Source organism: Schistocerca serialis, chromosome 3 (assembly GCF_023864345.2).
Source record: "Schistocerca serialis cubense isolate TAMUIC-IGC-003099 chromosome 3, iqSchSeri2.2, whole genome shotgun sequence".
Lineage (NCBI taxonomy): Eukaryota > Metazoa > Arthropoda > Insecta > Orthoptera > Acrididae > Schistocerca > Schistocerca serialis.
In genome coordinates this window covers 814,292,117-814,318,265 of record NC_064640.1, presented here as the reverse complement: position 1 = coordinate 814,318,265, position 26,149 = coordinate 814,292,117, and the positions used below count along the sequence as shown (strand labels likewise).

General features: G+C 44.9%; 1 protein-coding gene across 3 annotated transcripts in view; it reads right to left on the bottom strand.

The window, feature by feature from the left end:
• LOC126470676 (retinol dehydrogenase 13-like) overlaps positions 1–26,149 on the bottom strand; it is a 196,165-nt gene that overhangs the window by 67,709 nt on the left and 102,307 nt on the right. For all 3 annotated transcript variants that reach the window (XM_050098671.1, XM_050098674.1, XM_050098672.1), the window contains exon 4: positions 11,743–11,901. In XM_050098671.1, coding sequence (XP_049954628.1) covers positions 11,743–11,901 — 159 coding nt within the window. The remainder of the gene's footprint in view (positions 1–11,742; positions 11,902–26,149) is intronic.

Sequence of the window (26,149 nt, the reverse complement as noted above, 5' to 3'; positions counted from 1 at the left end):
TGCGCATGTACCCCGACATCAATATGGGATATAACGACCATGCACACGTACACAGGCCGCACAAAGTGTTGGCATACTCTGAATCAGGTGGTCGAGCAGCTGCTGGGGTATAGCCTCCTATTCTTGCACCAGTGCCTGTCGGAGCTCCTGAAATGTCGTAGGGGTTTGAAGACGTGCAGAGATACGTCGACCGAGAGCATCCCAGACGTGCTCGATGGGGTTTTGGTCTGGCGAACAGGCAGGCCACTCCATTCGCCTGATATCTTCTGTTTCAAGGTACTCCTCCACGATGGCAGCTCGGTGCGGCCGTGTATTATCATCCATCAGGAGGAAGGTGGGACCCACTGCACCCCTGAAAAGGCGGACATACTGGTACAAAATGACGGCCCCATACACCTGACCTATTACACAGTTCCTCTGTGAAAGACATGCAGGGATGTACGTGCACCAATCATAATCCCACCCCACACCATCAAACCACGACCTCCATACAGGTCCCTTTCAAGGACATTAAGGGGTTGGTATGTGGTTCCTGGTTCACGCCAGATGAAAACCCGGCGAGAATCACTATTCAGACTATATCTTGACTGGTCCGTGAACATAACCTGCGACCACTGTTCCAATGACCATGTACTGTGTTCTTGACACCAGGCTTTACGGGCTCTCCTGCGACCATGGGTCGGTGGAATGCACCTTGCAGGTCTCCGGGCGAAGATACCATGTCTGTTCAGTTGTCTGTAGACTGTGTGTCTGGATGTCTGGAGAACTATTCGAGTGGCTGCGGTAAGGTCCCGAGCAAGGCTACTTGCAGTACTCCGTGGCCGTCAGCGGGCACTGATGGTGAGTTATCGGTCTTCTTGTGGTGTTGTACTCTGTAGACGTCCCGTACTGTAGCGCCTGGACATGTTTCCTGTCTGCTGGAATCGTTGCCATAATCTTGAGATCACACTTAGTGGCACACGGAGGGCCCGTGCTACGACCTGCTGTGTTTGACCTGCCTCCACTCGCCCTAGTATTCTACCCCTCATAACGTCATCAGTATGTGTTCTTTGAGACATTTGCAACACATAGTCACCATTAGCACGTCTGAAAACATCTGCACACTTACTCACTGCACCGTACTCTGACATGTACCAACACACCTCTGCGTATGTGGACTGCTGCCAGCGCCACCGTGCGACGACCGCGGGTCAAATGCACCGCATGGTCATACCCCGAGGTGATTTAAACCAGCAAACTGCCCACCAGAGCGTTGTCTCACCATGTATCAGCATGATGAGAATGAGTGTACATGTCCTGTATAGTTTCCAAGAGCATCTTCTACCATTCTTTCTGCAAAATGGTGGCACGTTCAGCTAACGGTGAGGAAGGTGGGTAGCCATCATTCACACTTCTAACCAAAGTAGACCAAAAAGGCTCAATAATACTGTAGTGGTCAGAGGAGATGTGAAAATTCATCCTTGTGTTCACAAAACCAATCCTGGTCTATATGAGCTGAGTAAACGGGGATCTCATGCCATGCAACACAGTATCACCACTGGGGAACAAACACTTTACCATGGGATGGACATGATCAGCCAGAATAGTGTCATAACCCTTGGGGGTAACGCATTCTTGCAGAATAACGATGGAGCCCATGGAATACCACGATATGACTGACCAAATCATCACCGAATTATCAACTGAAACATGGTTACACCCTTGGAACGTTAACGCGGCCAGATGTGGGAAACAGTGTGAAACATAGCTCATCCGACCAAATAACATTCTTCCATTGCTCTTTAGTCTAGGCTTTATGTCTTCGGCAGCATGTTTTCCTGTTAAGCGCATTTGCATCGCTGATGAGTGGTTTTGAAATTCCAGCTCGCCCTGAAATTCCCTGAATATGAAGCTCCTATCGTGTTGACAGGGTTAGCAACTATAAAATTCAATACTGCAGTGGCTTTTGCAGCTGTCGTTCTCATATGCTTCGTCACAATCCTTTTCGATGTCCATCCGTCACACTCCCATAGTTCACACTTTCGTCTCCGTTGTGATTTGGCGGATAATGTTCTCCGCTTTCCCTGTATGCGTAACAAATCTTCGATGCGGTGCCTCTTGCAGCTACAAACACTTCAGGTTCATTGGTTCTGACAACGACAAACTCTTGCAACATACTGAGATCTTTGCACAGGTGCCGTTCATGGTCAAACACAACAGGGCAACCTGTAGACTTGGCTAGCATCCGTATTTATGTTGAAGTATACATTTCTTGCGGTGCTCCATATTTTTATCCAAACACTGGGCGAAAATTGTAAGGTATGTCATAGCAAATGGTCTAAACTTTGATGTCACCCAGCCAACAGAAAAGTTTCGGAGGCAGAATTGGTTAGCGAAGGTCATTTGCTGCTGGGACAACATGCTCATCTATTTAGCATAGACTATTTGCTTTGTGACAATGACATGGGCACATTGAACGACTTCTTTCCGCCTTACAGTAAGATGGTTGCTGGCTGTTTGCCTCTGCTTCACGTATGTGATTGTGCGTTACATGTCAATTGAGATAGTGGAACATTTGATTTTTAACCGCGAGATACACTACTGGTAATTAAAATTGCTACACCACGAAGATGACGTGCTACAGACGCGAAATTTAACCGACAGGAAGAACATGCTATGATACGCAAATGATCAGCTTTTCAGAACTATTTACAAATTTGCCCCTGTGGCGACACCTACGACGTGCTGACATGAGCAAAGTTTCCAACCGATTTCTCATACACAAACAGCAGTTGACCGGCGTTGCCTGGTGAAACGTTGTTGTGATGCCTCGTGTAAGGAGGAGAAACGCGTACCATCACGTTTCAGACTTTGATAAAGGTCGGATTGTAGCCTATCGCGATTGCGGTTTATCGTATCGCGACATTGCTGCTCGCGTTGGTCGAGATCCAATGACTGTTAGCAGAATATGGAATCGGTGGGTTCAGGAGGGTAATACGGAACGCAGTGCTGGATCCCAACGACCTCGTATCACTAGCAGTCGAGATGACAGGCATCTTATCCGCATGGCTGTAACGGATCGTGCAGCCACGTCTCGATCCCTGAGTCAGCAGATGGGGACGTTTGCAAGACAACAACCATCTGCACGAACAGTTCGACGACGTTTGCAGCAGCATGGACTATCAGCTCGGAGACCATGGCTGCGGTTACCCTTGACGCTGCCTCACAGATAGGAGCGCCTGCGATGGTGTACTCAACGACGAACCTGGGTGCACGAATGACAGGACGTCATTTTTTTTATGAATCCAGGTTCTGTTTACAGCATCATGATGGTCGCATCCGTGTCTGGCGACATCGCGGTGAACGCACATTGGACGCGTGTATTCGTCGTCGTCATACTTGCGTATCACCTGGCGTGATGATATGGGGTGCCATTGGTTACACGTCTCGGTCACCTCTTGTTCGCATTGGCGGCACTTTGAACAGAGGACGTTACGACCCGTGGCTCTACCCTTCATTCAATCCCTGCGAAACCCTACATTTCAGCAGGATAATGCACGTCCGCATGTTGCAGGTCCTGTACGGGCCTTTCTGGGTACAGAAAATATTCGACTGCTGCCCTGGCCAGCACGTTCTCCAGATCTCTCACCAATTGAAAGCGTCTGGTCAATGGTGGCGGAGCAACTGGCTCGTCACAATACGCCAGTCACTATTCTTGATGAACTGTGGTATCGTGTTGAGGCTGCATGGGCAGCTGTACCTGTACACGCCATCCAAGCTCTGTTTGACTCAATGCCCAGGCGTATCAAGGCCGTTATTACGGGCAGAGGCGGTTGTTCTGGGTACTGATTTCTCAGGATCTATGCACCCAAATTGCGTGAAAATGTAATCACATGTCAGTTCTAGTATAATATATTTATCCAATGAATACCCGTTTATCATCTGCATTTCTTCTTGGTGTACAAATTTTAGTGGTCAGTAGTGTACATTGCGGTCTTGTTTAACGCGGGACACGTTAGGGCTTTGTTCGAGTTCACAACTTCGTTAGAACACGTGGGAATCAATATCCAAAATTTTACCCCGTCATCCGAGGTTTCTGGTTTTTATCTCGTTGTTCCACTCATCAAACTATAATGCAGGCGTTAACGCTAATATATCATTTTCTTTGTCGATTGTATACGGATGATCATGTAAAGGGATGTAGTCTGTTGTCAAGGATTTGCATACGAAAAATGAGATTTTTGTTTCCGATTCCTGAACAACACATTAAGTGTATGGACAAACTAGGATTCTTACGATCTTACTTTTCATTCCCTCATCTTTATCCAGCCTTTACTGCGTTCCATGTCTCTACATGCGTTCACGTAAGTACTACGTTTTCGAACGTGCTACATTCGCTTTAAAGACATTTACAGCTGAGATGGAGTAAATTGCCTTCAGCAATAATGGCATTTGCATTTTAAATCGGTAAGCATGCGACAGCTTTCGCTATCTGGAACACAGAGGTGTCAAAACTCATGGGACAGCGAAATGTACATTCATAGATGGCGGTAGTATCGCGTACACCAGTTATAAAAAGCCAGTTCAATGGCGGAGCTCTCATTTTTACTCATGTCATTTATGTGAAAAGCTTTCCGACGTGATTATGACCGGACGACGGGAATCAACAGACTTCGAACTTGTAATGGTAGTTGGAACCAAATGCATGAGACATTCAGTTTCGGAAATCGTTAGGGAATTCATTTTGCCGTGGTTCACAATGTCAAGGGTGTGCTGAGAATACCGAATTTCAGGCATTATCTCTCACAACGGACAACTCAGTGGCCGATAGCCTTCACTTAATGACCGATAGCAGTGACGTTTGCGTAGAGTTGTCAGAGCTAACAGACATGAAACACTGCCTGAAGTAACCGCGCAAATCAATGTGGGACGTACGAGGAACGTTTCTTTTAGGACAGTGCGCCGAAATGTGGCGTTAATGAGCTTCGGCAGCAGACGACCGATGCGAAAGCCTTGGATAGCAGCACGACATCGCCTGCAGCGCCTCTCCTGGACTAGTGACCGTATCGGTTGGACCCTAGACGACTGGAAAAACCATGGCCTTGTCAGATAAGTCCCGATTTCAGTTGATAGGACCTAACGGTAGGGTTCGAGTGTGGCGCATACCCCACGAAGACATGGACCCAAATTGTCAACAAGGCACTGTGCAACTAGGTGGTGGCCCAGAATGATGTGACCTGTGTTTATATGGAACGGACTAGGTCCTCTGGTGCAGCTAAACCGATCATTGATTGGAGACCATTTGCAGCCATTCATGGACTTCACGTTCCCAGACAAACATGGAATTTCCTGCCAGCTTGAAACTGTGTGCCGGACCGAGACTCGAATTCGGGACCTTTGCCTTTCGCGGACAAATGATCTACCGACTGAGCTACCCAAGCATGACTCAGGACCCGTCCTCACAGCTTTACTTCCGCCAGCACCTCATCTCCTACCGCCAAAACTTCACAGAACCTGTCCTGCGAACCCTGCAAGAGTAGCACTCCTGGAAGAAAGGATATCGCCGAGATATGGCTTCGCCGCAGCCTGGGGTGTTGCTTCAGGAATGAATTTTCACTCTGCAACCGAGTATGTGCTAATATGAAACTTCCTGAGAGATTAAAACTGTGTGTCAGTCCGAGACTTGGAGTCGGGACCTTTACCTTTTGTGGAAGTAAAGCTTCGAGGAGGAGTGGTGAGTTGTACTCGGGTAGCTCAATCGGTAGAGTAATTACCCGCGAATGGCAAAGGTCCCAACATCGAGGCTCGGTCCTCCACACAACTTTAATCTGCCAGGAAGTTTCACTTTGTAATTATTGCTATAGAGGCAGTTTTGCTCAATATTTCTGCAGGGGACTTCCAACGACTTGTTGAGTCCATGTCACTTCGAGCTGCTACACTACGCCGTGCAAAAGAAGGCCCTACATGATGATAGGAGGTATCTTATGCCTTTTGTCATCTCAGTGTATGTTGCAAAATGCCGCGCATAAAAACGAGATTTTTCTAAGGTTCATACCTCGGGTTCTATAGCGTCAAGTGTTATGGATAGTCGTTGGGCAGGTGACCATTAGTATACAAAACAGAAGGGTCGTTTCACTCTAACTGTTCGACAGCACAGGATCAAAGTTTGACTATTACACTCTTTCTCCGGCTTAGGCAAGTGGAGCAAATCGGTTGGTTTTCTTGCGTTATATGTGGTCTATTGCCTTAAGGGCATCTTGCCAGGAGATCCTCCGCAGTCTCGACAAGCGTCTCGTACACAAGACGTTAGACATGACTCCACAAGAAGAAACCAAGTGAAGTCAGATCGGGAGGATGAGCTGTCCACTATACAAGGCTCCTCTTTCTGTCTATATTTCAGCGAAAGTGTGACACAGATGTTTACTAACAAGATGTACAGGACGAGCTGGGACTTTTATCATGTCGAAACCGCGTACATTCATCACGTCATGTGCAGTGCATTTACAGTTTTCTGTACATATGTTTCACGATGTACGTCCATATTTTGGTACGGTTTGACGACCCTTCAGTATTAGCTACAACACAGATAAATAAATTTAATTGATAAGGTCTCGTACTCCACTGCCAGAACCTTCTCAGAATGACTCAGTTCTTTCTGGACCGTGGTTTCTTATTCCACACTGATACATTTCACTGTCTCCGTCATGCATGAAATTTCGAATCATCATCACGGAAAAATCCTGTATAACTGAAAGGCTCGCTTTGAAAGAGTTTGATATAACCCAAACTAGGTGAAGAGATCCATTTCTGATCAATTACACTGTTGATGAAAACTCGCTTAAAGTTGTGACAACCATAAAATACCTAGGAGAACCAGTATGGAGCTATCAAAAGTTGAATGCCCACGTAACAGTGATAGCAGGAAAGGCAGATGTCACGCTGAGACTCATTGGAATAACGTAAGAAAAATGTAATTCATCCACGTAAGCAGTTGCTTATAAAATATTTGTGCTACTGATTCTTGAGCATTTTTCACCTGTCTTGAACCTTTACTAAATATACTGAAGAGCCAAAGAGACTGGTACACCTGCCTAATATCGTGTAGGGCCCCCGCGAGAACGTGGCGTGGACTTGACTAGTGTCTGAAGTAGTGCTGGAGGGAACTGACACCATGAATTGTGCAGAACTTCCATAAAATCGAAGAGTACGAGGGGTGGAGATCTCTACTGAACAGCCCGTTGCAAGGCATCCCAGATATGCCAAATAATCTTCATGTCTGGAGAGTTTGGTGGCCAGCGGAAGTGTTTAAACTCGGAACAGTGTTCCTGGAGTTACTCTGTAGCGATTCTAGACGTGTGATGTGTCGCATTGTCCTGCTGGAATTGCCCAAGTCCATTGGAATGCACAATGGACATGAAAGGATGCAGGTGGTCAACAGGATGCTTACGTACGTGTCACCTGTCAGAGTCGTAAATAGACGTATCAGGGGTCCCATACCACTCCCAACTGTAGACGCCCCACACCATTACGGAGTCTCCACTAGCTTGAACAGTCCTCTGCTGACATGAAGGGTCCGGAGATTCATGAGGTTGTCTCCATACCCGTATAAGTCCATTTGTTTGGTACAATTTCAAACGAGACTCATCCGACCACGCAACATGTTTCCAGTCGTCAACAGTCCAATGTCAGTGTTGACGGGCCCAGGCGAGGCGTAAAGCTTTGTCATGCAGTCATCAAGGGTACACGAATGGGCCTTTGGCTCCGAAGGCCCATGTTGATGATGCTTCGTTGACTGTTTCGCACGCTGACTCCTGTTGATGGCCCAGCAATGAAATCTGCAGCAATCTGCGGAAGGGTTGCACTTCTGTCACGTTGATCGATTCGCTTCAGTCGTCGTTGGTCCCGTCCTGGCAGGATCTTTCTCTGGCCGCAGCGATGTCGGAGATTTGAGGTTTTACCGAATTGATATTCACGGTACACTCGTGAAATGATCGTACGGGAAAATTCCCACTTCATCGCTACCTCGGAGATCCTGTGTCCCATCGCTCTTGCGCCGAATACAACACCACGTTCAAACTCACATAAATTTTGATAATCTGCCATTGTAGCAGCAGTAACCGATCTAACAACTGCGCCAGACACTTACTGTCTTATATAGGGGTTGACGTGCGCAGCGCCGTATTCTGCCTGTTTACATATTTCTGTGTTTGAGTACGCGTGCCTATACAAGTTTCTTCGGCGCTTCAGTGTAGGATTAACAGAAGAGATGGATAAGATATTATGAAGATCAGCACGTTTTGTCACTGGTCTGTTTAGTCAACGCAGGACGTTATGCAAATGCTTAACAAACTCCAGTGACAATCGCTGCAAGAGAGGTGTTGTGTTTCAGACGGAGGATTAATAATGAGCCGGCCGGTGTGGCCGAGCGGTTCTAGGCGCTTCAGTCTGGAACCGCGCGACCGCTACTCAGGTTCGAATCCTACCCAGGGCATGGATGTGTGTGATGTCCTAATGTTAGTTAGGTTTAAGTAGCTCTAAATTCTAGGGGACTTATGACCTCAGATGTTAAGTCCCATAGTGCTCAGAGCCATTTGAACCATTTTTCTAATAGAAGTGGCCGAATCAAGCATGAAAATATGGCTGCCAAACCGTGCACATAGAGATATTAATAAGGGGAGTTCATCTGTCTATAACAGAAATAGGTGGTCAAAATGGTTATCAGATTTATTATCGTAGAGCATTAACATGTCAGTTACCTACTGATGTAAATGAATGATCGTTTAATAAGCGGACAAAGAATTATAGTCGTAAACACAAATCTTGACATAGATGGGTGAGCACGAGTAAAGCGTAATTATGAGAATAAATTGCAGATATGACCAATGACTGCAAGAGTCTTTAATGGTTGAAGAAAGAACATGGGAAAGTATGTACAAACACCAGTAAGATCGCCGAAGTGCATCTTGAAAGCAACTAGCTGGTTGCAAGGCGTTGAAACTGTGCTGTTGGTTCCTGTAGGGCGATGAATGACATCGCTTCCTTACTGAAACAGTGGTGGCAGTGACGGCCCATTCTTACCACACTCATGCAGTGCGAATGTAGACGGTGGCAGCAGTAGCTGCTGGAGATTCTGAGTTTAGCCTGTCCTCTACATTCAGTGCAAAAGTGAAATTATCTTTCTCTAGACCTGCAAGCTTAATCTGGCAGCGCTGGCCGGTGTGGCCGAGCGGTTCTAGGCTTCAGCCTGCTACGGTAGCAGGTTCGAATCCTTCTTCGGGCATGGATGTGTGTGATGTCCTTAGGTTAGTTAGGTTTAAGAAGTTCTAATTTCTAGGGGACTGATGACCTCAGATGTTAAGTCCCATAGTGCTCAGAGCCATTTTTTTTATTTTATCTGGCAGCAAGTCCGTCGTTGGTCTACACATGCTCTATGCACTTGTTCTACGGCAAGTGAATTCAGCCTACTATTTACAAACACGGGCACTGCAATGTCGTACTTATCCGCTGATACCAGGGTAGCGACTTTCGATTAACTGTCTCTCTTGTCCGAGAATTACGGTTAAATGTACGAACACAGGCTAATGAGACATGGATGACGACATATGGAAGTGTGATTTCGACCGTGAAGCGTGCACGAATAGCCGAAATGGTGAATGCAACCGCTCACGACAAGTGGCAAATACGGGTTCGAGTTCCGGTCCGGCACAAATTTTCAATGTCGTCATTCCATTCTGCAGTCAAGGTTGCCTGTATTAGCAACTGCAAACACATTTCCTGTTCCTTCGGATATGCATGCATGTCCGGAAGAACATTGCGTCGTACATCCTACGAACACAGGCACCTCAATATTGTATTTATGTGTATTTGTTCTGAATTGAACTGCATTGTAATAGTAGTAATAATACATGACTAGTAACTAGACTAATTATTGCTTTACTTTTCTAGTGTAATAATGATAATAATAATTTGGTGTGGCTCAGTGGCCAAATGCGAGACTTCCAATTGGACGTCTCTTCGGCCACTTGCGTGTCCCTAATTTACCCCAGTTACCCAACCAGGTAAAGGGAAAACAGGATCCGTACCACATGCCGTTCCTAGTAACTCTTTACATCGTGGGAAGGTGAAGACTGAATAAAACGTAGCGTGAAATATCCATCTTCTGGACGGAATTCGGCCCTTCGACCTCTCGTTTTCCAGGCACATGATGTACTGTTAGGCCACCAGGCCCGATACTTTTGTAATGCGTATAAGTGAAAGAGAAATTTTCTGGAAACAGTCTTAGTCTATTCGCCTCAGTTTACATTCTCATCCTATGCCGATATCGTTTTCATTTTCTTAAGGTAACGAGGTGCTGTCAGAGGCATATAAATGCAAATGCTTTATGAAAATGTTCACTGATCAACTATATATACCAGCGGTTCCAAACAGATGGTCAGCGGACCCCTAGGGGTCCGCGAGCCATGCCAGAGGGGTCCGCAAGATGCATTTAGAATAAAAAATATATTAAATATATTTCGTATGCAGATTTTTTGTTTTGGCCGCTTCCTGCATGGGCAGAGCTTTAGCAAACGCTAACTTCTGCGTCTAGCGTCTTCCTAGAGCCAACTGACACTAGCACACTCTAGCGCAAAACTAGAATTAGATAGAGGCAAATAGCTCTGCTGTATGCCATTAGATTGCGCGCGCTGCCTCTTTGCAGTTGACAACTGACAGTCGCTTTACACAGAAACTCGCATTTCAGACGACAATCGGCCATTGTTAATTTATTGCCAGTTCTTTCACAGAACGTGTTGTTTACATATTCAATATTCTGTATTAAAACAGTAGTGTTTGTAAAGCGTTCATGAAAAACAAATATAGGAACCGGCTCGACATGCGGTCGGATTTCAGAGTGAAAGTTTCAAGTTTGGAACCTAATGTTTCAGGAATAACGGACTCAAAGGTCAGATTGAACTCATCTCATTAAGAACTGAAAATTAAAACTAACTGTATACTGATGGAGCACTCTGTTGTAACTGTATTTTTTCAAATAAATAATACCTTGTATGAAATTAGTATTTTCTTATTTTTCACACGTGTCTACTTCATGCAATCTCAAGTGTAGTACACTTGAAAGACCAATACAATTAGTTTTAATTTTTTCCTGTCATTTTCAGCTCATACCCTATTTTTTTTAAGGAGTTTGATTTGAAGACAAAGATTCTGAGCAATAATACAAAATTTAACAATAACAATGATGGCTAAATTGAAAAAGTTTTAAGCTCAATTTTATTTCCGTAATGAATATGTCAATGTTTTTCTAAGTACCAAACATAGAAAACGTATAAGAAGACTCTTAATTTGGCTTTTTTAGGTACTTGATACTGTGATATGACAAGGTACCAATCATGCTCGATGAGGGGGTCCTCGAGAAAATTTTGTTGGGGACCCCTGATCTATACAATACGAGTATCAGCGGAGACTCGTAACGTTTCAGTTTGAGATCTAAATTTTCTACCCACTTCGGCAAAAAACAGAGATCTCAATTTGTGCATACCGTGGCAGACGTGATTTTCTTGGGCTGACATTTACATGCACTTGGACGTCATTAGCGTGAAGAGCTTCAAGTAATCAGTCCACGGTCAGAAGTCGACGGCAACAACATGTGCAATACCCTCTACTTTCACTCTCTCCCGTCGCACTTCCCTGTCCCCACCACTCTCACTGCGGGACAGTGACAGACAGAAAGACACACTTCACTATGCAGGGTAAAGTGCCACCAACCTAAATGCGCCAGCGAGGAGACGTTGACGATGCGGGCAGGAGCAGACGCACGCAGCCTGGGCAGCAAAAGGCACGTGAGGAGGAAGTGGCCGAGATGGTTGACACCCAGTTGCATCTCGAAGCCGTCCTCCGTCACGGCGTGCGGGCACGCCATGATGCCTGCAACACAGACCGAGTGTAAGCTGTATTGGCGATTACGATTAAAGGAAAATACAGGGTGTGGACAAAAATATGGAGGCAACAAAAACACAACACATTTATATGCCTAATACACTACTGGCCATTAAAATTGCTACACCACGAAGATGACGTTCTACAGACGCGAAATTTAACCGACAGGAAGAAGATGCTGTGATATGCAAATGATTAGCTTATCAGAGCATTCACACAAGGTAGGCGCCGGTGGCGACACCTACAACGTGCTGACATGAGGAAAGTTTCCGACCGATTTCTCATACACAAACAGCAGTTGACCGGCGTTGCCTGGTGAAACGTTGTTTTGATGCCTCGTGTAAGGAGGGGAAATGCGTACCATCACGTTTCCGACTTTGATAAAGGTCGGATTGTAGCCTATCGCGATTGCGGTTTATCGTATCGCGACATTGCTGCTCGCGTTGGTCGAGATCCATTGACTGTTAGCAGAATATGGAATCGGAGGGTCCAGGATGGTAATACGGAACGCCGTGCTGGATCCCAACGGCCTCGTATCACTAGCAGTCGAGATGACAGGCATCTTATCCGCATGGCTGTAACGGATCGTGCAGCCACGTCTCGATCCCCGAGTCACCAGATGGGGACGTTTACAAGACAACAACCATCTGCACGAACAGTTCGACGACGTTTGCAGCAGCATGGACTATCAGCTCGGAGACCGTGGCTGCGGTTACCCTTGACGCTGCATCACAGACAGGAGCGCCTGCGATGGTGTACTCGACGACGAACCTGGGTGCACGAATGGCAAAACGTCATTTTTTCGGATGAATCCAGGTTCTGTTTACAGCATCATGATGGTCGCATCCGTGTTTGGCGACATCGCGGTGAACGCACATTGGCGTATCACCCGGCGTGATGGTATGGGGTGCCGCCATTGGTTGCACGTCTCGGTCACCTCTTATTCGCACTGACGGCACTTTGAACGGTGGACGTTACATTTCAGATGTGTTACGACCCGTGGCTCTACCCGTCATTCGATCCCTGCGAAACCGTACATTTCAGCAGTATAACGCACGACCGTATGTTGCAGGTCCTGTACGGGCCTTTCTGGATACAGAAAATGTTCGACTGCTGCCCTAGCCAGCACATTCTCCAGATCTCTCACCAACTGAAAACGTCTGGTCAATGGTGGCCGAGCAACTGGCTTGTCACAATACGCCAGTCACTACTCTTGATGAACTGTGGTACCGTGTTGAAACTGCATGGGCAGTTGTACCTGTACACACCATCAAAGTCCTGTTTCGTGATGACTGGGTGTTGTGTGATGTCCTTAGGTTAGCTAGGTTTAAGTAGTTCTAAGTTCTAGGGGACTGATGACCATAGATGTTAAGTCCCACAGTGCTCAGAGCCATTTGAACCAACCAAAGCTCTGTTTGACTCAATGCCCAGGCGTATCAAGGCCGTTATTACGGCCAGAGGTGGTTGTTCTGGGTACTGACTTCTCAGGATCTATGCACCCAAATTGCGTGAAAATGTAATCACATGTCAGATCTAGTATAACGTATTTGTCCAATGAATACCCGTTTATCATCTGCATTTCTTCTTGGTGTTGCAACTTTAATGGCCAGTAATGTACGATGAATGAAACCGTTGGCTGTAAGAACGTCTTCCAGTCCTCTCGGAATAATTAAATACAGGTTCTGAGTGGTTTTCATGGGAATCTTTTACCATTCTTCCTGGAAAATAATGGCAAGTTCACTTAACGATGATCGAGGTGGATAGCGATAACGATCCTTCCTCTCTCAAGTAGACCACAAAGACTCAAAAAAATTCAGATCTGGTGACTATGGTGGCCAGGGCGGATGCGACAATTCATTCTCGTGTTCACAAAAACAGTCCTAAACGATGCGAGCAGTGTGGAAGGGGGTGCTGTCGTCTTGGAACACGGCATCTGTTACGGCGTAAAGTCAGGAGCCGGCACGCCAGTCGGGAACGAGAGAGGAGAGATGGCTGTGAGAAGACGTTAGCCAATAGCACGCTGTCCGACTCGTCTCCAGGACGACAACGCGACAGCAGCGGCCCCTGTATGAAGAGAACATAAGAGCCGCGCTCGGATGGTCGCTGCCCAGTTCTACAGACGCTATAGAAGCGTTAACTCTAATCACTCGCTTGAACTGTCTATGTAACACGGATTTGGGAATTGTTATAGGCCTACTGAAGAGATTTCTTATTTTGTCTGCCGCCCTTTGCTGGTGTGGTGTGCATACTGTAAGACCTTCAGTACACACACCATCAGATTATTTGGCTTGTCGCTCTAACGAAGTAGGCGAGTGTCAGCAATACGTCTCATGGTCTTATCGTGGCGTGTTTATCTTCTGCCGTTAGGTCAGACAATAGAAATGCCACTTGCACGCTTAGAGTAGAAGATTGACGGTGACCAACTTTAAACAGAACTTGATTAATTTTCACACACATTTATTAAAATAATAACAAGCATAAAAATTACTTAACTAGGTTATGGATGCTATTTACAATTGACAATCTTAAGTTCCTGTGGTATTGACGGGGACAAACTTTAAACAGAACTTGATTATTTTTCACACACATTTATTAAAATAATAACAAGCCTAAAAATTACTTAATGTGGTTCTGGATTCTATTTACAATTGACAATCTTAAGTTCCTGTGGTATTGGTACGTTAATCTTATTCTCACATATATCTCTGATAGTTGACAAAAGTGTCTATACATTTATCTTCATGGCTATGTACAGGAATATGGTAATCTTATTAGGCGTAGACTGAAACTTGACTATAGACTGGTACAGACAAATGTAGACTGGTACAGACTGGTGCAGACAAAGGCAGACTGAGTAATCGGAGGTCTGTACACTCATTATAATACCTCGTGTGTCCATGTATCACTGCGCGAGTGTGATCCACGAGGAGAAAAGGTTCTACGTTAACAGCAATCTCATTGGCTGCGTTATATGTTAATACTCGGATCGGCGGAAGCAGAACTTGGTCCGTCTCTATGGCAGCGCCATCTCGTAGTGCGGAGACGGACGAGCGCTGTGTCTGCACTCTTGTGCTTAGCGGGGCGCGCTCTAGTGGGAAAGTTGTGTACGCGCAGACTACGCAGAACTATGTACACAACATCTTACGACACATCTGTGTAACACCAGATTAAGTATTGAATTTTTTTCATTTTGTAATAAAACTCATTAATACGATTTGTTTGAATGTTGTCTAGCGATCTGAGAAAGCATGTTTCCTAGACACTCCATATTTGACGACTAGGCTGGACGTAACACCATCACCACCAGTGGTGAACAAAAATTGTACCATGGGATGGGCATGATCAGCCAAAATACGACCTTGCTGGGTAACCATGGGTCTCATGGAGTACCACGATGCGACTGCCCTAATAGAATACCGCCATGTTTCACTCTTGGAGCGTAAACTCGGAAATGCCGGCATCAGTGTCTGAGCGGTTTTAGGCACTTCATTCTGGAACCGCGCGACTGCTACGGTCGCAGGTTCGAATCCTGCCTCGGGCATGGATGTGTGTGATGTCCTTAGGTTAGTTAGGTTTAAGTAGTTCTAAGTTCTAGGGGACTGATGACCACAGATGTTAAGTCTCATAGTGCTCAGAGCCATTTGAACCATTTTTTGAACCCCGACCAAATGACATTCTTCCGTTGCTCAATGGTCCACGTTTTCAGGCTTCGGCACCGCATTTTCCTGCAAAGGGAATTTGCATCACTGATGAGTTGTTTTGATATTCCAGCTAGCTCTGCAATTCCCAGCCTTTGGAGCTCCCTTCGTGTTTTGTGCTGATAGGGTTCGCGAGTGCGACATTCAGTTCTGCAGTATCATTTGTTTTGTATGCGACACTCATTCAGATTCCCTGACCGAGCGAGGTGGCGCAGTGGTTAGACATTGGACTTGCATTCGGGAGGACGTCGGTTCAGTCCCGCGTCCGGCCATCCCGATTTAGGTTTTCCGTGATTTCCCTAAATCGCTCCAGGCAAATGCCGGGATGTTACCTTTCAAAGGGCACGGCCAACTTGCTTCCCTAATCCGATGAGACCGATGACCTCGCTGTCTGGTCTCCTTCCCCAAATAACCCAACCCAACCCTCAGATTCCCTGCCTAGCAAGGACGTGGCTATGTCGGAGGCACTAAGGCTGCGAGCGGCGACTGCGGGCCGCCGTCGTATAAGGGGAGCGCCCGCCGAGGTATGCATATCACGTGTCGCGACTGTCTGCCACTGAGCCTGTGGCCCTGGCTGACGGCGCATCTCATAGCTTGCTGTACTTTGTAGTTGTTAGTATCGCGCCGTTGCACAGCCAATGTGACTGAGTTTCTTTTCCAGTCTCGAGTGGTTACTGGTCTGGCTGTTGTACACTCATGTTCAGAAAAAACAGAACACCTTGAACGAATAAAGATAGGACATTCATACTCACAAGATATGTACATAGTACGTTCTGCAGAAATGCAGAAATTTGAACCATGTCGGCGTGTGGGTTCAAGGTCAACAGCTAATCACGGCGCATCACCATCTACCGGTAAAATGTGCCTGCGGAGCTCGTTGTCGTTACACACCGAAGGCAATCAGTGTGCTTGAACAGACGAGCAGGATGCCTCGTAGACCTATGTGTGAACCGTACGAGGTGAATGCAGCATGGATGGTTATACCACAGGACGCCATTCGTGCCTTATACATGTCGATGTCGTCACGCATGGAACAAGTTACAGGAAGTGAGGTGACTGAAATGCTAAACGTTCCTGCAGAACACACTTATTAATGTACATGTCCTGTATATATGAACGTTCTGTCTCTAGTCGTCCATCTCCCCCACTACGGTCGCAGGTTCGAATCCTGCCTCGGGCATGGATGTGTGTGTCCTTAGGTTAGTTAGGTTTAAGTAGTTCTAAGTTCTAGGGAACTGATGACCTCAGATGTTAATTCCCATAGTGCCCAGAGACATTTGAACCATTTTTTCTTGCGAACAGAAACCAGACTGTCGCCGTGTTTTTTAATCGTCTGTATATTATGTTAGCTACCTACTTCCTGTGTATTTTATTCGCATCACCGACCCTTTGTTTTATGTTTTAAGTTCCACAATTTTCCGCCATTTTACCATTTAAGTCACCGATTTTATCGCCTGCTTTTATTATTTATTATCTTCATTTTTTAAAACAAATTCTGTAGGCTGAAGAGCGGCGTACTAAGCTGCTGCCAGTCCGCCCCCTCCTGGGGGAATCGAATCTCAATAAAGGAAAAAAAACAAAAAAAGAACTAGTCGTTGTCTTCGCTACGTCCCGGACTTGCTAGTGCTACGTTCACTTCGTTAATTCAGTCTATTGCGGACGTATAGGAACGCGTGTTCGTTTCTTTGTGGTCACTGGAGCAAGTGACGATCATCACTCTACCTACGCGACGCAGGATAGAAAAATTTGCAGCTGTCTTCCTCTTATATCTGTCGTCACAATCCTCTTCAATGACCTTCTGTCACGATCACTCAGGACAAACTTTCGCCAGCGTTGTGACTCATTGGGTGACGTTTCTCCGCTGCGGTGTAAATCTGCATCATGATGCCTCTTGAAACCTCAAACACCTCGGGTGCCTTGCTTACGGAAGCACCCATCATTAGAGTTCCAACAATATTCCTACATTCGAATTCCCTTAGCTCCGACGTAATGCACTCACAGACACAGAAAACTGTTCTGAACACGAATGACACTTGTAGTGTATTGAGGGCATTGCATAGGTGCCGTTCATTGTCAAATACAACAGCACAACCTGCAGACTTGGTTATCATCTGCATTTGTTCAAGCGTGCGTTTCTCGAGGTGTTTCCATATTTTCATCCAGCCTCTGTATACTAAGGACAGGAGAGATTCCTCATGCATGACCATATTCTGAGCTGGTGCTGTCTCACTATATATTGGCAGCCAGTGCACACGTAACAAACTCATTTCTGGGTATGAAAGCGAAGTGTAAAGTTCTCCGTCTGTCACGGAGATAGTATTGATATTAATGTAACTTTTTTTTGCTACATTGGTGTACGATGCGCAGTAACTTAGGCTGTAAGGGGTATAATACCAAAACGATTAAATTACTGTTTTCTCAATATGTTTTACAATTTACAAAAATGAAAAATAAAAATTGGACAAGTGTGAGTAGGACTCGCGCACTGAGGGCTCTGTAAAAATTTAATGATGTATATAGACAGTTCATCCATTGACCCGCCACGTTAGCTTTGTGGACTCCGGTAGGCGCGCCGGCCACGGATCGAATCCGCCCGGGGGATTACCGACGACGGCCGGTGTGCCGGCCAGCCTGGATGTGGTTTTTAGGCGGTTTTCCACATCCCCCTAGGTGAATACCGGTCTGGTCCTCATGTCCCGTCTCAGTTACGTGGCTCGCAGACACCTGAACACTTTCGCATTATTCCATTGATTACACTAGTTGCAGACATTTGGGGTACACTAATTCCGTCCCGAGGGGTACGGGGTGGTAGGAAGGGCATCCGGCCACCTCTTAATCTAACATTGCCAAATCCGATTAACCATGCCGACCCTGCATCCCTGCGGGAAAAAGGCACAAGCGAAAGAAAGAATAGACAGTTCATCCATCCTGGGACTCGAGAATCTCGACCATTTCTCCTTCCTATTATTGATATCGACAATGGCAAGATATCGTCCTGGTAATAGCAAGACAGTATCAAAATCTTTGCAGTAATTCCTGAGGCTAGCTCGGACATACAAAAAGAAGCGAGTTGGGGACTTCAGTTTGTATATGTAGAGAGAGAAGATTTAATAACGTGTTTTTATTTACTTGCTAAAACGACTACAACTTACATTTTACGTTTGCATGCAGTAATAGTTTTCCGTCACGTTTCTGAAGGATGATGAATGGAATGTAAGTTCTAACGGCAAAAAGGTTTTTTTAGGGCATTTAATTACAATTTAAGAATTTTCGGATTTTTTACTTGTACTTTGAAACCTTACTCCTTGCCAGATTTAATGATTGTAGGCCAACGGGAAGAACACTTTAGGTTTTGATGAGCGAGTTTGCGAGTGTTAAAATATGTGTCATAAATGGTCGTAACTTTTAATTTCGTTGACTTAGAATCTTATATTTTTGACACCGCCAAATGACAAATTTCAACGTGATACGTCAAACTTCATGAGAAAAAGGGGTTTTGACAGAGGGATGGAAAGTCGGAAAACAATTCGCAAAAATGTGTCATTTTCGTGCCGGCCGAAGTGGCCGTGCGGTTAAAGGCGCTGCAGTCTGGAACCGCAAGACTGCTACGGTCGCAGGTTCGAATCCTGCCTCGGGCATGGCTGTTTGTGATGTCTTTAGGTTAGTTAGGTTTAACTAGTTCTAAGTTCTAGGGGACTAATGACCTCAGAAGTTGAGTCCCATAGTGCTCAGAGCCATTTGAACCATTTTTTGTCATTTTCGTGTCTTATAATAACAAATTGACAATTTTCGAATTTTTTCCTTCACTTGCACTGTGAAACCTTGCTTACTGCCAAATTTCACGATTGCAGGTCAACGGGATCTACTCTATAGGTTTTAATGAGTGAGTTTGCGAGTATCAAAATGTGTCACGAATAGCCGTATCTTTTGATTACATCGGCTTAGGTGTTTAAATGTTTTACTCCGCCAAGGGACTGCATATTTTAGAATGTGACATAAATCTTAAATTGATACGCCTATTCGTTCCTGATGAAAAAAGGGTCTTGACAGACAGACAAACGAACAAAAATGGTAAAAATATTTTTTCGTGTGATTTAATTACAAATTAACAATTTAGCTGGTTTTTTCCTTTACTTGTACTGTTAAACCTTGCTTCTTGCCACACTTCGTGGTTCAGGTCAATGGAAAGTATCCTATAGGTTTTGATGGGCGAGTTTGTATCAAAATTTGGGGCATAAATCATTTGATTGCATTGACTTGGAAGCTTGAATATTTTCACTGGCAAGGGCCCGAAGGTCTTAGTATGTAGCGTAAATTTCAACTTGAAACGTATGCTCGTTCCTGAGAAAAATGGCTCCTTTCAGTCGTACAGACAGACAGACAGAAACTCGGAAAACAGAGTCATTCTGTAAGGGTTCTGTTTTTACCAATTGAGGTACGAAATGCTATAAAGAAGGCTTTGCGTCTCATCGACAAATGGGTTATTAAGACGGTGAAATTTACAGCTCAAGCTGCGTCGTTTTGGCCTCAGACGGGTCAGTCAGAACCGACCGAGCTCCACGTGATCTTCAGCCGATGGCGTCCTTCGGATGTGGTATGGAGAGGCGTTGGGTAAGCACGCAGCTGTCCCGGCCATTGTCGGCTTTGCAGATCTTGGAGCCGCTACTTCTTATTCAAGTAGCTTTCAGTTGTAATCACGAGCCTTAACGGACTTCGTTCCACTCCTCGCACCAAACAAAATCTCTGGCAATACCGGTTACAGGGCCGTATCCGGGTCATACGCATGACAAATCAGCCTCGCTGCCAACTCAGCTACGAAGGAGGACAATTCATAACCGACGTGGCAGTTTTTTAGACCTACCTGTTTACGTCCCTAAATGACTTGCATAATCGATGATTAGCTAATCTGCCAGAACTAAGCAGTTGGCGGACACACTCAGTGCGCGATTTGTGCTTTTACCAGTGGGGGGAATGTCTTAGGGGGTTAGTATAATTATATATGTTACTAGCTTGGACCGTGGCGTTACCCATGGTTAAACAGTTAATTACAAACAGATGTTAATGCCGAAACTCACTATTCACGCGTCTGCACTATCAGAAAAGCCATCCCTTGTTATATCTTTAAAAGTACATTATAGGTAAAGCTTATTTACAAAATCATCTACATACAGGTATACGAGGGGAACTCAAAAAGTAAAGGCACATTTGTGAAAAGCTGTACTTATTCTGATGATAGAAAACTGAAACATGCGTTATTTTTCTACGTAACCTCCCTGGACTTCAATGCAGCTTTCCCGACGTTTTACGAGTTTTTTTATTTCATCAGAAAATACGTTTATCGGTTGCATCTGTAACCAATTTTGCACCGCAGCAATGACGTCTTCATCACTTTCAAATCTTCTTCCTTGTAGTGCTTCCGTTAAGGGTCCAAACATGTGAAAATCGCTTGGAGCCAGGTCTGGACTGTATTGTGGATGTTCCAGCACCTCGAATCTCAACTCCTTTATTGCGTCGGCTGTCCGTTTGGCAGAATGTGGGCGAGCGTTATCTTGCTGCAGGATGGCACCTCTTCACAGTTTTCCACGACATTTGGATCTGATTGCAGGTCTTAGTTTCGTACGCAACACATCACATCCACCATACAATACAGACCTGGCGACGTCTTGCAACATTGTGGCATGCTACGGAAATATGGCGTGCGTCGTCTTGTCATTTAGTTCTAAATGTTTTGAAATGCTTAACTACTACATAACACTTTTTCAAAATTAATAAGTAATCATATTAATAGAATTAATAGTAAACTTTCAGTGTTCGGTTCCACAAATTTAAATTATATGTAAAGTTTTACTCCAGTGCGTGGGAAATAAACATCCCAGGTTGGGATGCATAAACTAAAACCAGAGGAGGGGATGGCCTGATGCAGAGGGGGGGGGGGGGGGGGGGGGAAATCCCCCCATCTCCCCCTGCAAATCGCACACTGGACACACTGATGTTAAAACATGGATTTTCCCTGCATAATGTGAGACTTACTGAGAGTACATATCTTGCCTACGCTCTTCGTAACATTCGGTAACTACTGATTTGTCTTAGTGCGTGTACTTTCTGTGTTTTCGTAGTGATAGTTTAACCTGTACATATTGCTCAAGTTTGAGTGTTACGGGATTTTAAGGTGCTACCTCGTCGAAATGTGGCCCCGGTGGTGAACAAAACGAACGACGCAAATGTCACTATAGTGGCTCGGAAAGAAACTACCGGTAGAATTTTGCCCTGGGCTCTTTGTTGGTTGTATTGCAGGATTTTTTAAAACATTTTTTGAGTCATCATTCTTCAGACTGTTTTGATACGGCCCGCCACGAACTCTTCTCCTGTGCAAGCCTTTTCATCACAGAGTAGCACTTGCAACCTGCGTTCTCAATTATTTGCTGGATGTATTCCAATCTCTGTATTCCCCTAGAGTTTTTACCCTCTACAGTTCCCTCTACAACCATGGAAGTTATTCTCTGATGTCTTAACAGATGTTCTATCATCCTGTCCCTTCTCCTTATCAGTGTTTTCCACATATTCCTTTGCTCTCCGATTTTGCGCGGAATCTCCTCATTCCTTACCTTAGCAGTCCACCTAATTTTCAACAACCGTCTGTAGCACCTCATCGTAAATGCTTCGGTTCTCTTCTGTTCCGGTTTTCCCACAGTCCTTGTTTCATTACCATACAATGCTGTACATTCTCAGAAATTTATTCCTCAAATTAAGACCTATGTCAGATACTATCAGACTTCTCTCGGACAGGAATGCCATTTTCGCCAATGCTTGTCTGCCTTTTATGTCCTTCCTCCGTCCATCATGGGTTATTTTGCTGCCTACGTAGCAGAATTCCTTAACTTCATCTACCATCTACTCCGTGATCCTCAATTCAGATGTTAAGTTTCTCGATGTTCTCATTTCTGCTACTTCTCATTACTTCGGTCTTTTTTCGATTTACTCTCAGTCCATAGTCTGTACTCATTAGACTGCCCATTCAATTCAATAGATCCTGTGACTCTCCTTCACTTTCACTGTTGATTGCAATATCATCAGCGAATCTTATCACTGAAACCCTTTCACCTTGAATCTTAATCGCACTCTTAAACCTTTCTTTTATTTCCGTCATTACTGCTTCGATGTGTAGTTTGAACAATAGGGGTGAAAGACTACATCCCTGTCTTATACCCTTTTTAATCCAAGCACTTCGTTCGTGGTCTTCCAGTCTTATTCTTCCTTTTTGGTTCTTAAACATATTGTATATTACCCGTCTTTCCCTACAGCGTACCTCTATTTTTCTCAGAATTTCGAACATCTTCTACCATTTGACATGGTCGGATGCTGCTTCCAGGTCGATAAATCGTATTGATATGTCTTGATTTATCTTCAGTCTTGCTTCCATTATCAACCGCGTAGTTAGAAGTGCGTCTTTGATGCGTTTACCTTTCCTAAAGCCAAACTAATCGTCATGTAATAGAACCTCAATTATCTTTTCCATTCTTCTGTATACTATTCTTGTCAGCAGCTTGGATGCATGAGCTGTTAAGCTGATTGTGCGATAATTCTCGCTCTTGTCGTCTCTTGCTATCTTCGGAATTGTGTGGATGATGTTTTTCTGAAATTCTGGTGGTATATCATCGGTCTCATACATTCTGCACACTAACTTGAATAGTCGTTTTGTTGCCACTTTCCCTAATGATTTCAGAAATTCGGATGTAATGTTACCTATCCCCTATGTAGTATTTGATCTTAAGTCGTCCAAAGCTCTTTTAAATTCCGATTCTAATACTGGATCCCTTACCTCTTTCCTGTCAGTTCTTGTTTCCACTTCTGTCACGTCATTAGACTTGTTCTCTCCCTCATAGAGGCCTTCAATGTAATTTTTCCACCCAGCCGCCCTCTCTCCTGCATTTAACAGTGGAATGTCCGCCCCTGGTAGCTGAGTGGTCAGCGTGACGGAATGTCATACCTACCGGCCCGGGTTCGATTCCTGGCTGGGTCGGAGATTTTCTCCGCTCAGGGACTGGGTGTTGTGTTGTCCTTCTCATCGTCATTTCATCCCCATCGACACGCAAGTCGCCGAAGTGGCGTCAACTCGAAAGTCTTGCACCAGGCGGACGGTCTACCCGACGGGAGGCCCTAGCCACACGGCATTTCCAACAGTGGAATTCCCATTACACTCGTAACGTTACCTCCCTCGTTTCTAATTTCACAGAAGGTTGTTTTGACTTTTCTAAATGCTGAGTCAGTCCTTCCTACAATCATTTCTTTTCGATTTCTTCACATTTTTCCTGCGCCATTTCGCTATAGCTTCCCTGTACTTTCTATTAATTCCATTCCTAAGTGACCTGTATTTCTGTATTCCTAAATTTCCCTGAACATTTTTGTATTTGCTTCTTTCATCGATCAGCTGAAGTATTTCTTCTGTTACCCATGGTTTTTTCGCAGTTACCTTACTTGTACCTACGTTTGTCTGTTCAACAACGTATAGTCATGTAAAATTCACCAGACAGTCACGTAATTATCATTTATTTCAGGGCCAATTGTCGTGTATTTGTACCTTGATTATTGTCCGTATGTCGTAACATACTCGTGGCGACGCCGTGCTCCAAATATCCTGCACCACCGTTGCTGTCTGTACGGAATGTATTCCCGTTGCAGGTGTGCTACTTCACGGTAATTGCCACTTTCACGACCTTACATCAACAGTTCATCTCTTTGTTCTTGGTTTGAATAAAGCACCGTTTCTAACACACGAACAGCGCCCAGTTGCATAATTCACTAGTCACTGTTCCTGTGGAATTATGTCGATCTTCCTGTACATCGCGTGCTGTTAACGCGAATGATCGTAGATGCCATTTTTGTTCTATACATCAGAGCAAATGTGATTCGTACTGCAATTAGGGTTTTACAACTGTCTCCAGTAAAAATGTTCATAGTACACTGCAGCAGGGTGAGTTACATAAGGCCCTATTTCGTGCAGTGCCCTGAATCTCACTACCATTGCATTCTAGGATATCTGGCGTAGTTGTCGTTAACCTACAGTAGAAGCGAGTATTCGAGGAATTTTATTTCATTATAAATGACTCTGCAGAGCACTGTAAGATATTATATTTTGAATGTAGTTAGACTGACAGTAATACATTAGTAGTACAGTAAAAAACCTTGCGTAAGGCCTACAATTGTCTTAGTAGTTCCATAGCAAAATGTGTTTCGGAGGTTTCTAAAAATTCCTAGTCCCATGTAAAATCTTTCAGGGTTTCTATAGATTCCATCCAGTAGCTCATTAATCAGTCTAATGCCGAAATAAATGAAAATGAAAGACGAGAGCTTACAGCTCATTATCATCGTTATATCATCATATTTACTTACCAGTGGATGGCAGTGAAGTTAACACATACGGTATTGCAACTATAGGAATCGAGTATGGCGCCAGTCCCTATTGAAATACTTTTTAGCTTCTACAGTGAGTTCGCTAAGGATTTAAGCTTTTCTCTTAACTTTTATTGGTCGAAAGTATCTCACAAAGCGATGGGTTGTAGCAAAGAGGACAGACGTCTTTCGTGTATAGAAAGAATGAAATAATACAAGCGCACAATTGAAGAGGTCGACGGAAGAAATGTAGTGAATGTTAGTCTGATCTAGTATGTGTATTGTTTTCTACTCCTCCACGTGCTAGTAACAGATGCACTTATGTTCAGAAAAAAAACGTAACACCTTGAACGACAAGAGATAGAATATTCGTATTCATAGGACATGTGCATTAGTATGTTCTGTAGAAATGATTAACATTTCAGTCACCTCCGTTCAGCATTTGTCCTGTTGCCTCGTAGGCACAGGGTCTGCCATGGGCCCTGATAACTTGTTCCATGGGCGATGGCGTCAACGCGTATCAGGTGCGAATGTAGTATAGCCATCCACGCTGCATACACCTGATTCCAAAGTTCGTCTGTGATGGTCGGCATTGGCTCACAGCGCTGCACCCGTCGTTTCACTATACCCCACACATTTTCGATTGGCGACAAGTCTGGTGATCTGACGGGCCAGGGAAAAAGGCTGACGTCCTGTGACACCAAGAAGGGGCGTGTTTGTACAGCAATATGTGGTCGTGCATTGTCTTGCTGAAAAATGGCGTCTGGGGTGTTGTGCAGAAAGGGAATGGCTACGTGTCACAGGATGTCATTAACGTAGGGCACATTGGTCACAGCACCCTGGACACGCACCAACTGTGATCTGTGGATGTACCCAATAGCAGCCCATACCATAAGGCCTCGAGTTGGCGCTGTTGACGCTGAAAAGACGAGTCTATCCTTGGCTCGAGGTGGTCCAGTTTGGACAAAATTTGTCATTCCTGCGGTTCCTGTACGAGGTGCATTCAAGTTCTAAGGCCTCCGATTTTTTTTCTAATTAACTACTCACCCGAAATCGATGAAACTGGCGTTACTTCTCGACGTAATCGCCCTGCAGACGTACACATTTTTCACAACGTTGACGCCATGATTCCATGGCAGCGGCGAAGG